Source organism: Leptopilina boulardi, unplaced genomic scaffold (genome assembly GCF_019393585.1).
Source record: "Leptopilina boulardi isolate dan_hultmark-lab unplaced genomic scaffold, ZJU_Lbou_2.1 LbouV2_112, whole genome shotgun sequence".
NCBI classification, from domain to species: domain Eukaryota; kingdom Metazoa; phylum Arthropoda; class Insecta; order Hymenoptera; family Figitidae; genus Leptopilina; species Leptopilina boulardi.
In genome coordinates, this window is record NW_026137655.1 from 1,317,044 (window position 1) to 1,331,407 (window position 14,364).

Here is a 14,364-nt window from a genome sequence, read left to right on the forward strand (position 1 = left end):
ATTCATAAAAATGTCCAATCTTTGTCAAATTACACATTAAATAATAATTTTATTTTTATTTTACTTATTTATTCAGATTATTGTTTTTTGGATTTTAAAAATTGAATTGTATATATATGAAAATATTAAAAAGAACACAATTGAATTTTTCAAAATAGAAAATAATAAACGCGAGATAAAATCAAATGATAAACAAGTGGGTACGGAAAATATAATTCCACAAATTTTTTCCCGTTCAAGTATTTTTAATTTGTAAATAAAATGTACAATGTTTTATTTGCTATTTAATTAAAATAAATAATCTTTTTTCCTCGTAGTGTATGAAAAATATTTTCACATTTTTATAAATTAGAAATATTTTTTTCTTAGGTAAAATTTAAAAATGACAAAGACGAAAGTAAAGTAGTATATTATTTTAATATCAAAATTAAAATGTCTGTGACAAAGGTTTCATGTTAACCCAAAGTCCTTTTTCATAAGCACTTAAAAATTTCGATTCATCGCGTACTAAAGGAAATGGAGATTTTGACGATAGTTCCAATGAGAAATTTCTCAATATTGTAATAATTGCCAATTTCATTGTAATAATTGCCATTCTCATACCAACACAAATTCTCGGTCCTTCGCCAAATGGAAGAAATGCAAATTTATGTCTTTCACCTTTTTGCTCGTCATTAAATCGTTCGGGATCAAATTTCTCTGGTTCTGGCCAATAATTTTCATCCATTTGTAATCCAAAAGTTGATATCACAACCGCTTGTCCTGGTTTTATTGTACAAGAAAGTCCATCTGATCCAATTAATTTTGTTTGATTTGTACAAATTTTCATCAATATTCCCATTACGTGATTCATTCTCATTGATTCATTAATAATTTGTTCTAAATAAGTGAATTCTTTGACTATTTCATAATTTAATTCACCATTATGTTTTTTGAGAATCATTTCAATTTCATTTCTCGCCTTTTCTTGAACATGTGAATTTGCTGCTATTTGAAAAACTGTAAAACTTAATGTCATTGCTGTTGTCTCATAAACTTCAACCGTAAATGATAATGAATAAGAAGCAATTGCTGCTTCTTCGTTTGAATGTGACGCATGTGTTTTTATATAATCGGATATTATTTGTAAAAAATCGTTACTTGTTACATTTTCTCGTTTTCTATAGGCGAGAATATTTCTAACTACATGACGATAATAATCATCAACACTTTTCGTTATCACTCCAATGTTCATTAATTTCGCCAATTTTGGCATATGATTGAAAATAACTTGAATTAATCCACCATTAAATGCAGGTGCTGCAAATATACCCTCGAGTGCATTTTTCGTAAGCCATTTGTCATTTGAAAATTGATCATCTTGAAAATTGTGACCTTGAACACCAATACCTGTAGTTGCAAGCTCACCAGTATATAAATTAAAGAAATTTTTTAATTCAATTTCATGTTCTTTTTTTACAATTCGTTTTAAATATTTTTCTAAATTTAACGTTACATCTTGTATAAAGGTGAACATTAATTTCAATTTTTTACTTGAAAATGCATTTGAAATAGCCACTCTATTATCTTTCCATGTTTTTTGTTTTGAAAAAAATGGATTATATTGAAGTAATTCATCTTTTTTCTTTGAACCCAATTCTAATTGATTGTCGGCAAAATTTGTGAAATTTGTTAATAAAATATTTTTCACTAATTCTGGATCACGTACAAGTAATGTTGGTGTTGTTAATTGATAAAATCCAAACATACTGATGTTTTTATATTTTTTGTAATATTTTTCACATAAACTCGCTAAATTTTGACGGAGAAAAATTATTGACGATATATTACCAAAACCGGGAATAATATTTTCATCGTATGGTATACCTTGTTTCTGCCAATAATCATAATTCCATGTTAGATAATAATAAAGGGATATTAAAATAATAATTATGAGAACGAGAAGAAAAATTAAATCCATCTTCGATGGAATAAATTTAAAGACTAAAGTTGCAAATTCTATCTGTATCGGTTTTATCATTTTCTGTATAGTCAAGAATGATAAAGCACATTTTAAGATTAGTTCTCCTTATCATAAACTGCAAAAAAAAAAACAAATTTTTATAAAAGTATCATTGGTTTTAGACTCTGTTGATTTTTTTACAAAATTTGATAATACTCAAACTTGAATAAATTTTTTCTCAAATATTTAAAAAAATATCTTCCAAAATCAAAACTAATTAAAAACCAATAATTTGATTGGATTATGAATTTTTTTGGTTTTAAAGATTATGTAAAATGTTTATGAAACTTATGAATAAAACAAAGTGCTCTTCATAAAAAATAATTGATAAGAGAAAAGTTCAGATTATTTTTCTCATTAGAAATACGATAAAGTTTCTGGTAAAAAGCAAAAATTTTATTTAACGCATACAGAAAGGCAGAAAATTCAAATTATTTTTTTTTAGAAATATATTTATTTTCACAATAAATATGAATATCGACTACAAAAAATTCGGGGGTTTTTTTTAACAATAAAAATTATTTTCTAAAAATTAATACAATACATTTTTTTTTGTCAATGTAAATTAAATTTTAATAAATAGTTAAATTTAAAAATAAATAGCAAATTGGAGGAAAATTATTAAAATTTTTCTTTTTTTTGATTACGATTTTACGGGTTTTAAAATAACCCACAAACCTTTATGATAGGCGCTCAAAAATCGTGCCTCATTTCTCACCAAAGGCAATGGTGTTTTTGGTGAAACTTGTAATGAATAATCTTTTAAAATTGTCGCTATTGCCACTTTAATCATCATAATAGCCATTCTCATTCCAACACAAATTCTCGGTCCTTCGCCAAAAGGAAGAAATGTAAATTTATGCCTTCCTGCTTTTTGTCCATCACTAAAACGATCGGGATCAAATTTCTCTGGATTTGGCCAATAATTTGGATCCATTTGTAAACCATAGGTTGATATCACTGCCAAATTACCCGGTTTAATACGACAAGAAAGTCCATCTGAACCAATTAATTCAGTTTCTTTGCTACAAATTTTCACCATTGTTCCAACAACATGATTTTGACGCATTGATTCATTTAAAACTTGATCGAAATATGTCATTTCTTTTAATCCATCGTATTCTAATTTACCATTATATTTTTTTAATATAACTCTCAATTCTTGACGTACTTTCTCTTGTATTTCAGGATAAACTGCCAATTGAAATGCAGTGAAACTTAATGTAATTGCTGATGTTTCATAAATTTCAGCCGTATATGATAACATATGTGATGCTACTAATGTTTCCTCATCAATTGACGAGGGATTTGCTTGCACATAATCATTAATTATTTGTAAAAAATCATTATAATTTTTCTTTTCAATTTCTCGTTGAGCGAGAATTTTTTTCACTGTACTACGAAAAAATGAATCAACACCTTTTGGTGTCATTTGAATATTAAAAATTCTCCCTAAACATGGTATATTGACAAATATCACTTGAAGTAATCCACCGGCAAAAAATGGTGTATTAAAAACTTCCTCAAGCATTTTTTTATAACTCCATTCATTTTTTGTTGTTTTTGAATCGTCTTCAAAATTATTACCCTTAATACCAACACCAGCCGCTGATATTTCACCAGTATAGAGATTAAATAATTGTTTAAATTCCAATTCAGCTTGACCATTTTGTTGATGAATTTTCTTTGTAATATATTCCTCCATTCTTGATGCGACATCTTTAACCAACACAAACAATGCTTTTAATTTCTTGCTTGAAAATGCATTTGAAAGTGGTGCTCGACTATCTCTCCAGTGTTTATTCATTTTCGAGAAAAAGGGATTCACTGAAATGAGCGAGTCTCTCTTCTCGCATGCCACTTGAAATTGATTGTCAGGAAAATTAATGAAATTTGTTTGTAAAATATTTTTAATTAATTCTGGATCACGTATTAATAATGTTGGCGTTGTCAATTGATAAAATCCAAACATACTAACTTTTTCATTTTGTTTATAATATTTTTCACAAAGACTATTGAAACTTTGTTTTAAAAATATAACTGAACCCATATTTCCCATTAGGGGAATTATTCCACTTGCGCATGGTATTCCTTGTTTTTGCCAAAAATTATAATTCCATGTTAAAAAATAATAGAGAGCTAATAAAATAAATGCCACGAGAATGAGCAATGTAAATGGCTCCATTCTTGTTGATGGTTAATGAAAAAACTGTGATTAAAATGCTTAAGGAAAATCTTTTTATTTCGAAAAAATATGTAATAAAACATAATTGTTGTTAAATATAAGTGACATTTTTGAGATAAGTTAAGAATTTACAGTTATCTTGAAAATTTATGCATATATGGATTCTTAAAAGATATCATTTTATTTACTTGACACTTTTTTTTTAAGTAACTACTCTGCTGTAGTTGATTTTGTTTATTGTTTTAACAAATTGTTTTTATTTTTGTATAGAAATTGTAGATTCTGAACAAATTTTCCTTTATTTTACTTTCCTGGTTTTTTATATTGATTCCTCTGTTGATTTTTACCTCGAAATCCAAAGCAACTTTCTAAAATAAAAAATTCAAGAATTTAAAAAAATTTAATTATTTATTTGTACAAAATTTTATATTTAAAAAAAAAAATTGTTCTATTTTTATGTTAATTTGCATAAAATATATTTTTTTATTTACTTTCTATTGAATATCGGTTTTTTTTTAGTAGAAGATTTGAATTAATGATTATTATTTTGCGCCGCGAAAGGATTTACGTCTCTTTTGCTTGAAATAGAATTTCCGTTCAATTGAATATACGACCCAATCAAGTTCCTGTTGAATGCCGATAATATTAATTCCAAATATCGAAATATATTAAATTCCGTTAATGATGCGCCAAATAGAAATTCTTTCATTTACTGACATTTTCAATAATACCAATTTTATAATGACAATTATATCGCGAATTTCAATTAAATATTCTATTTATTTTAAAAAATTTCATAATTTCTAACTAAAAAAAAAAATTTGCTATTAATATGAAATTATTTACCTAAAAGAGAAAATTATTTTTCACAATGGTTTGAAGATAACCCACAGTCCTTTTTCAAATGCAGTCATAAAACTTGCTTCATTTTTTTTCAATGGCAAAGGTGTTTTTGGCGAAACTTGAATTTGATAATTTTTCAAAATAGTTGCAACCACCAATTTAATGATTATTGTTGCCATTCTCATTCCAACACAAATTCTTGGTCCTTCACCAAATGGAATGAATGTAAATTTATTCCGTCCTGCCTTTTGTTCATCACTAAAACGATCGGGATCAAATTTCTCTGGATTAGGCCAATGATTTGGATCCATTTGCAAACCATAGGTTGATATTACTGCCACATTGCCTGGTTTCATTTTACAAGTGAGACCATCCGAACCAATTAATTCAGTTTCTTTTGTACAAACTTTTAACATTGTTCCAATAACATGATTCAATCTCATTGATTCATTTAACGTCTGTTCAAGATACGTCATTTCTTTAAAATCATCATAATCCAATTTTTCATTTTTCTCATAAATTCTCATCACTTCTTCTCTTACTTTTTCTTGAATCTCAGAATGTGCCGCTAATTGAAATAGCAAAAAACTCAATGTTATTGCTGACGATTCATAAATTTCAATAGCAAACGTTACCATGTGCGATATTAGTGCTTCATTATTTTCAATATTTAAATTATTCGCTCTATAATAGTCAACCATTATTTGTAAAAAATCATTACTTTTTATATTTTCCTTTTTTCGATATTTAAGAATATTAGTCACAGTTTCGTGAAAAAATTTATTCACATATTCAGGTATCATTGAGAGATGAAAAAAATTTGCCATTCTTGGTAAGTAGAGAAAAATCACCTGTTGAATACCACCGGTGAAAAATGGTTCAGAGAAAAATCTTTCGATAAACCTCTTATAAGCCCAGCGGCCTTTTGTTGATTCAGTTTCATCTTGAAAATTATGACCTTGAAATCCAATTCCAGCGGCTGCAATTTCACCGGTGAACATATTGGAAAATTGTTTTAACTCAATTTCAAATTTTCCCTCATCACTACATTTACGCTTCAAATAATCTTCGAGATTTTTACCAACATTCAAAATGAAGGGTAACATTAATTTTAATTTTTTACTTGAAAATGCATTTGATAATGGTGCACGATTTTCCTTCCATGTGTCAAATTTTGAAAAAAATGGATTTATTGCAAATATTCTATCTAATTTTGATGTGCCAACTTGAAATTGATTATTTGCAAAATTATTAAAATTTGTCACTAAAACATTTTTCACTAATTCAGGATCACGTATTAATAATGTTGGCACTCTCATTTGATATAATCCAAACATACTGTATTTATTATTTTTTTTATAGAATTTTTCACATAAATCGGCAAAACTTTGTCGTGATAAAATTATCGATAACATATTACCAAAACCGGGTATTATATTTTTAGCATAGGGAATTTTTTGTTTTTTCCAATAATCATAATTCCACGTGAGATAATAATAGAGAGTTATTAAAATAATAACAATAATAAAGAGTATAAAAATTAGATCCATTCTGTATTATGTTATTAGAATGACTGAATTTTTCAATTCGCTTGCGAATATTGTCCCTGAAATATATATGTTGAATGTATGACACGAGATAGAACTTTATATTGAGAAAGTGGTGCAGATATAAGTTACATCATATAATAAATCTTTATTACTCCGAGACTAATTTGCATATTACACTTTGCCCTTGTTATCGACTCATATGCGTGAAGCAATTGATATTCAAAACCAGTGACGTTTTAGGGCAATAAAAAAAAAAAAATACTTTGCAAATGGAAATTTTTAAATTATATATGATTAAATCAATTTTTTCAGACAAATTTAAAATAGGTATATTAAAAAAAATATTTCAATAAAAAATTAATATTTCGAAATCAACAATTTTTATCTTATGACAAATTTTAGAAAAATTTTTATTTTTATATTTCTCTCATTTGAATTTTTACACATGAAACGTGCTCATTTAGAAACACTTGACTTCCGAACTTGCAATTTAAGTCTTGTACTATTATTAGGGGTATAAATCAAAATTGTAATTTAAATTTAATTATCTTTGAAATGAATTATTTCTGATTTTATTTATTATACTTTTTCCCTAATTTTATAATTTATAAATTAGAAAAAAGGAAATAAAATTTTTTTTATTGAATGAAAAGCTCTATTTCAAAGAATCAAAGTCTTTAAGGTCTTTGACTTACTTTTTTTTTGGAGGGGATAGTTTGTCAATATTACATAGCCTGAGGAGTCGTAAACACCTCGCGTTTCAAAGTTTTTTATCTTTGTCCTTTTTTTTACGTTTCTTCATTCATTCTCTGTCTCGGTTTACAATCTTCGCGTGTATTTTTTTTTTTTTTTTTCATCTGACTCGGATAAGTTCTCTTTCTGTGAAAGATAACTACAACAATCCAAAATCTACAAGTATGTATATAGTGCGGCTGGTGCACCAAACGAAACGGAAACCATTATCTTCACCACCTCCTAATTTACGTCGAATCTCTTCCTCTTTCTTCCTTCTTCATTCCATACTCTTTTATTCTCACTATCTCTCTCTCTCTTTTTTTATCTACTTTTGTCCTTTTTTTCTGCCTCATCGCTCTTTCTCTCTTCTATCAACTGCAAATTTTTTTTTTTCATCTTCTCATTTGACTCTTTACTACGCCTTTTTTTTCATTTACTCCGCGACACTGGTTACAGTAACTATATATATATGATCTCTTTACGGTAAATTTATGTTGTGTATCTTTTATGAAAATTGACCCTTTTTCATAGAGAAAAAAAAATCCATTTTTCACATGTAAAATATTTATAATAAACTGAAGCCAAATAAATATTTATTTTATCCAAATAAATTTTTATTTCATTTAAATAAATTTTTATTTAATAACAATTTTATTTATGACAAATAAAATTTTTATTTACGCCAAAGAAATGAGCTGGTAAGCTCTGAGACAAATATATGTTTATTTTACTCAATTATAATATATTTGGTTCAAATAATAAACATTTCTCTGGGATTTTTTTTAGAATTGAAAATGTTGTCAATTTTTTCCGTTGCATTATAATTAATTTTTCTTAATCTATTTTGAGTTACAAGTAAATAATTAAATTTAATTGAAAAAATTAGTAATTAAAAAAATTACAAAAAAAGTAAGAGTAAAAAAAAATTATAAGAATAAAAAATCAATTAATTTTTCTCTAATATTACATAACACGTTGAGCAATGTAATATAAAAATGAAAAAAAAAATGAAGAACACTCACCTTGACACAGGCCCTCAATTATATCTGCAATAATTAAGAAGAAAAAAAATTAATTAAGACATTTAATTAGAAGTTTCTTGGAAATTATATCAAGGAATAGTTTCTAGGAAAGATTTCCCCGGACACAACTTTTCATTGCGAAAAAAAAAAAATTAAGAAGCGCGTGTTATTAAAATGAGAACTGCTTGAGGAACATTCATTATATTTATATATATACATATATATATATATAGTATATTGATCAAAGTCAAAGAACTTCAAAGGTTTACGATAGTGATTTTTAATCAAAGTAAAACATACTTCTTTACACAGTAGTCTTCCTTACACTTGACATTTTATCGAGATTGCAATTTTCAATGCTTGAAAAATGTAAAAATAAACAGGGCAATAAATTTTAATTATTTTTTTTCATTGTGTTAGAAAATTATAATAATAATAATAATTTATTTTCATTAAATACCATATGTTAGAAAATTGTATTAATTTCTAATAAAGAACAATTTTTTTTCATTTTTAACTAAAAAAAAATTAAATGGTTTTTTATTAAATTTTTTGGGGAAAATTTTGGAACGTGTGGAAAAAAAAAGAATGCGATTGTTTTTTTTTACATAGTAACGTCTTTATTGGAACATGTAATATATTCTTTTCAGAAAATTCATTTAGTATTTGAAATGAAATCTCCACAGGAGAATCGAGAACTTATTTATATATATATCTATTTTTTTTAAATATCTATATTATATTTATATATTCTCGAAAACGAATCAGATGCGCTTGCAGAAGAGACAGGGGCTCAATTGTCATTCATCTGCAGATGCGAGTCGTTTTATAGAGTTTTGGTTCTTTCTCAAAAAGATTTTTTTTTTTTTTTTAGTTTAACTAAGCAAATATATTCACACAGTTCGCATATATTAAAAATCGAGACATTTCGATTCCATTCGATATTTATATATAATCTTTAGCCAATATACAACCATTTGTCTATAATTCGTGATTTTTTTTTTATTTTTTATTAATTTAATATGTACAATTACATCAATAGAGCATTTTCTAAGTTAAGCGATTCTATATATTAACACGCAGAACTTGAACAAAAATCTGTTATTTTATTTCTCGATTTTTTTTTAAAATTTTAAAGATCGAATTGAGATTTTAGAAAATTGAAAATTAATTTATCAAATCTTTCACATTTTTTAAATACTTTTTTTAAAATATATTTTTACAACAAATAATTGTAATTACAATTTTGTAATAAATTTGGAATTGAAAAAGAAATATTTTAAATTATAAACTAAATTTCCATATAAATAATATTTTTTTTTTAAATGACCTGTGCGAGTTAATTCTTAATTTAAAATATAAAATGAGTGGGTTTGCATGATAGGTATAAGTGGTATAATCTCGTAGGAAAATCGTTGAAAGCCTTGCTCAATATTTTCCACGCTCAAAAAAAAAAAAAAAAAAAACAGAGAAAGAGAGAGAGTATGTGCATATATAAGTTGCGTGACAATGGTTTATTAAAATTATTATTTGACGAGGCCTTGCAAATGTCGGATCAATTCGTGTGGCGCCCGCGATTACAATTGTGTGACACCTAAGTACTCATTACATCAAGATTATTATTATTATTATCTTGATTTTTTCACATAAAGAATGAAAAATAAAAAATTGTGCGTTTTAGCGATTTTTTGTTCTTTCCTTCAAAGGAACGCAAAATACCTTTAATTTTCTATTTAATTTTCAATCAGTATGACGAGTATCATTTTTTTTTTACATTTAACGATCATATTTTTATAATAGCTTTTTGTATTCATATTTTTATTTATTATATATATTTTATTTGTTTTTGTTATTAATTATTTTTTTATTTAGGTATTTTATTTTATTTGTTAAACTTTAATCAATTTTTATCGTTTCTATATTTTTTAATTGTTATGCAAAGGTTAGTTTTTGTTTAATTTTTAATATAATTAAATTTTTAATTTAGGGGATAATTATAATTTTTTTTATTATTAACATTTATATGAATATTGAAATTTTTAAAAATTAATTTTTTTTTCAGGATCCATGAGCTTTTATTACACACACATTGTGTAAAACCTGCATCTTCTATTCAAGTCCCTGCAATATTCATGAGAATAGGAGGAATAATTTACTAGGCTATTACATCATTCAAACATATTTGAAGTCTAACTGGGTACGTGGCTGAATTTATAATTATTTAATATTCAATAAGGCTTGAAATTTTCCGGAAATTCGCTCAATATATGTCAAAATTTCATATTCGGAATATTTTCAAAAAATAATAATTTTATAGATTATATTAAACAATATAATATATTTGAAAATATTTTAATACAACAATTTTTTTTCAATATTTTTTAACATATTGTTTACTGATTTAAAACGTTGAGGATTTTTCTTTTATACTTTTCTTTCAAAATAGGAATTGTTTTATAAATATTTATGAATGATTTGTATAACAACAAGAAATAATTTTATATTTTGAATTCTCGAGTATAGATATGACATTCAAAATTATGTGAAATTTATGTAAACCTCTTATACTGTTGAGAGGAAAATTTCACAAAATTTATTACCTCGTGTATATGTAATAAATATGCAATGCATTTTCTCTATATAATATAAATAATGCATTAAAAAAAAAAATAATTGAAAATATTTTTAAATTATAAGTTATACAAAATTATTAAAAAGATGTTTTTTTAGTTAGGGAAATTTTTTTTTTTTCTCAATACCCTTAAGAGGATATTGAGAAAAAAAAAGTTTATAAATCCCCCTTCGCATGGAAAACTTTTAAATCCGTTATCGATGCTCCCTTTTGGCATTAATCTGATTTTCGTATTTTTTTTTCTCTGGCAAAAAATGTTTTTTTTTTTAAAGTTGAATCTTAACGACATAGCGATCCGGAAGTACTTTCGAGTTTTTAAGTTTCTTTTCAGGTAGACGAAAGTATATTTAGATCGATGACAAGGAGCTCTCATTTGTAGACCCTCCATTTTTATTCCCTCGTCTACCATTTCTTTTCTGACCACCTGTTTTTTAGTTGAAGAAAAAAAAAATAGGGTCCTCCATAATATACTTAAAAAAAAGAAACGAGGGTTACCAAATGTATGACCACATCTTGAGATATACTACTTGTGCAGGAGAAAAGAAGTATAACAAATGTAAGAACATCATTGTGTAAATCAAAAGGCTAAGAATAGTTTTTCTTTTGTAAAGTAGATAACTTAAACTTGTTCCTCGCTATACACATAAGTACCTACTTCAAGTGAAAAATTTTCCCCTTTTTTTTTTGTTTTACCACAGTATATTATATTTAATCTCGAAAAAATTTTATTTTTTCCTAAAAATAAAATATTTTTGAAATTCAAAATTTTTCAAATAATTTATTATTTATTTTATATGAGAAAATTTACATTACAAAAATTATTAAACTTTTTTCAACTTTTTTCCATGTAGTCAAATTAATTCCAAATTTTTTTTTTTATTAATTTTGGTTATAGGAATTTATTTTGATTTTTTGATTAGTTGATTATCTCTAATTGTAGTGATTTGATATTTAGCCAGAGCAAATTAAAAATCTTAGAGATGAATTATTAGATAGAATGCGCGAATTCATGGAACGAAAAAAAAAAATATATAGTAAGAATATAAAGAGCTTCATTTAATTTTTATTACTCAGTTTCATAATCTCTCTAGAGTGAAATTAAACCTTGGGTATCTTCAGCGTAACAAGATTTTTAGTTGAAAAATATTCTAAGGGTAAAAAACTATGTTTTTAATTGGAAGAAAAATTTTCACGCTTTTCATTTCAAAAAGAGTAAATTTTCCTTTTTTGTTTGTTTCTTTTTTTTAAAGATAATTTCCGCAATCTGTAATTAGAAATTTTTCATTTGCGCAAAAAAAAAAAAAAAAAAAAATGATTCTCTTTTTTATTTGTGAGCAACAAAAATATCGAAAGAAACACAAAAATAGTCCATTTGGTTTACCATCGTTCTCATGAGTGAATATAAATTAAGCTTGATTCAATTAGTTTTTTTCATGGAGGGAAAAAGTCAAATTAGCTTGAATTCAGAATTTTTTTTTTTTTCATAAAAAAAGGGTGTTTTTTGTAATTAAATCTCAAACACTTGATTAGTATTTTTTTTTGTATGTGAACTAGATTTTTTTCATTAAAGTATTATTTTTGAAAAATGTATTTTTTTCGATATCAAAACGAGAATTCATTTTTCAAAAAATTTTCGACTATTTTAGTGAGAGATTTTTTAGTTTTCGTGTCATTGCACAATAAAATAAAATCCAAATATTTACATGTCGGATGAAAAATGTTTGTGGATGTTTTTACTTTATCAAACGAATGAAAAGCTTTGGAATTTTTTAAGCCATAGATAAAGTTTCATTTAACAGTTCCAGTAAAGATTTATATTGAAAATATTTACTAAATTTTTTATATCAATTTTTGAAGCTTTAATATTGTTCAATATTTAATTTTAGTTTGAATTGCGCTTAATAATTATTGTCCGGGAAATAGGAAAATATTTTTTAATTTAATTTTCATTTTAATAAACTAAATTTAAATATATTTTTTCAATAAAAGTGAATTAAAATTTTTTTTTACGATTTTTCTTAGTGATATTTATATTTGAAATAAAAGTTTTCTGCAAAGTTTCAGATTATTAGGTAATGAATAAGAAAAAGATATAAAGTGTATTTTTTGGTAGCCGGTCAGTCAGGTCGTATATTTCAAACTTTTTTTTTATATGTATTTTTTTTTTCATTACTTATACATAAAGATCTGAAACTTGAGAAAACTTCTTTAAATATTAATCAAGATTTTTATCCCTAAAAGTTTCGATTATTCATCAGTTTCTTTTTTTAAACTAAATTTATTATTTTTTAAAAGCTTCTTATTTTTATTGAAAGTTTTTATATTTCAAATTTTTTCTTAACAAATTTTATTTAAACAAAAAAAATATATTTTTGTTATCTAAAGATTAGACTAATTTATAGATTGTTGGTATTTAATTGAGCCGATTAATTATTTATGATTCGTATAGTCAATCGAAATAAATGAAATTATTCAGTCAGTGGTTTAATGAGAGATGAGGAATTTGTGATTCATTGCTAAATTTGTCTGTCGAATTAGATTTTGCTTTGAATTATATGTATATAATTTGCTATAGGACATATCATATAGTGAAGTAAATTGCAATTTATCAATCGTGAGGTCAATATGAGAGGAATTTATATTTTGATATATAATAATTCAAGTATGATATGTGAAACCGCATTGAATTTCATCTAATATCAAATTTGATAGGAACCAATTCATGAATGAGTGTTGTCGATTTAAGTTTTCCAATGTCGAAAACTGTGTGTATGTGTACAAATATATATATAGATGTGACACGAATAGGAAACTTGCGGGAGTTGTCACATGAAACATTTATAGCAAACCGTATGCTATACGGGTAATAAACCGCGAACGTGCTCGTTTTGGTCCTTCTGGTAACATCAGCCTTTGGTTAGCAAGGTTCAATGCTGCAAAATGGGGATCCGGAAACATCTCGGTTACATACGCGGCAATTCCAGATGGTTTCATTTTTATATTTTTCTATATTAAAGGGGAATATTGCGCGAATTGCAATTTCTTGTCGACAGAACAATAATATTTTCTGATGAAATTTGTTGGCAAGAAATTTTCTATTTTAAATGGTGTCATAAATTAGCAGGACAAATTAGCAATTAGTGTTTTTAGCTTTAGCGAGAGAAATTTAAAAAAAAAATTTTTTTCATAAATGAATACCATTGTTTATAGAATAAATTTAATATAAAAAATATGATGGAAAAAAATAATTAAATAATAAAAAATAAATTATACTGAAATAAAAATTTATTTGATTCAAATAATCAGTTGACTATTATTATCAAATAAACATTTATTTGTATCAAATAATTATTATTTGAGATTGTATTTGTTTCAAATACAGAAATTATTACTTC

The 14,364-nt window shown here is 25.2% G+C and overlaps 3 protein-coding genes across 5 annotated transcripts in view; all 3 read right to left on the minus strand.

Annotated features, from left to right (window-relative positions):
• Positions 1-224: 224 nt before the first annotated feature.
• On the minus strand, positions 225-4,188 carry LOC127280771 (uncharacterized). The gene is made up of 2 exons (XM_051304020.1): positions 2,650-4,188; positions 225-2,051 (listed from the first exon to the last, which is right to left on the minus strand). Exons 1-2 carry the CDS (start codon positions 4,185-4,187, stop codon positions 428-430), a joined length of 3,162 nt encoding a protein of 1,053 aa, XP_051159977.1. The 5' UTR covers position 4,188; the 3' UTR covers positions 225-427.
• A 29-nt stretch (positions 4,189-4,217) lies between these two features.
• On the minus strand, positions 4,218-6,712 carry LOC127281270 (probable cytochrome P450 28d1). The gene is made up of 2 exons (XM_051304898.1): positions 5,034-6,712; positions 4,218-4,555 (listed from the first exon to the last, which is right to left on the minus strand). Exon 1 carries the CDS (start codon positions 6,578-6,580, stop codon positions 5,054-5,056), a length of 1,527 nt encoding a protein of 508 aa, XP_051160855.1. The 5' UTR covers positions 6,581-6,712; the 3' UTR covers positions 4,218-4,555; positions 5,034-5,053.
• A 1,625-nt stretch (positions 6,713-8,337) lies between these two features.
• LOC127281277 (allatostatin-A receptor-like) overlaps positions 8,338-14,364 on the minus strand; it is a 30,361-nt gene continuing 24,334 nt past the window's right edge. For all 3 annotated transcript variants that reach the window (XM_051304936.1, XM_051304918.1, XM_051304951.1), the window contains exon 6: positions 8,338-8,361. In XM_051304936.1, coding sequence (XP_051160893.1) covers positions 8,356-8,361 — 6 coding nt within the window. In that variant the 3' untranslated portion in view covers positions 8,338-8,355. The remainder of the gene's footprint in view (positions 8,362-14,364) is intronic.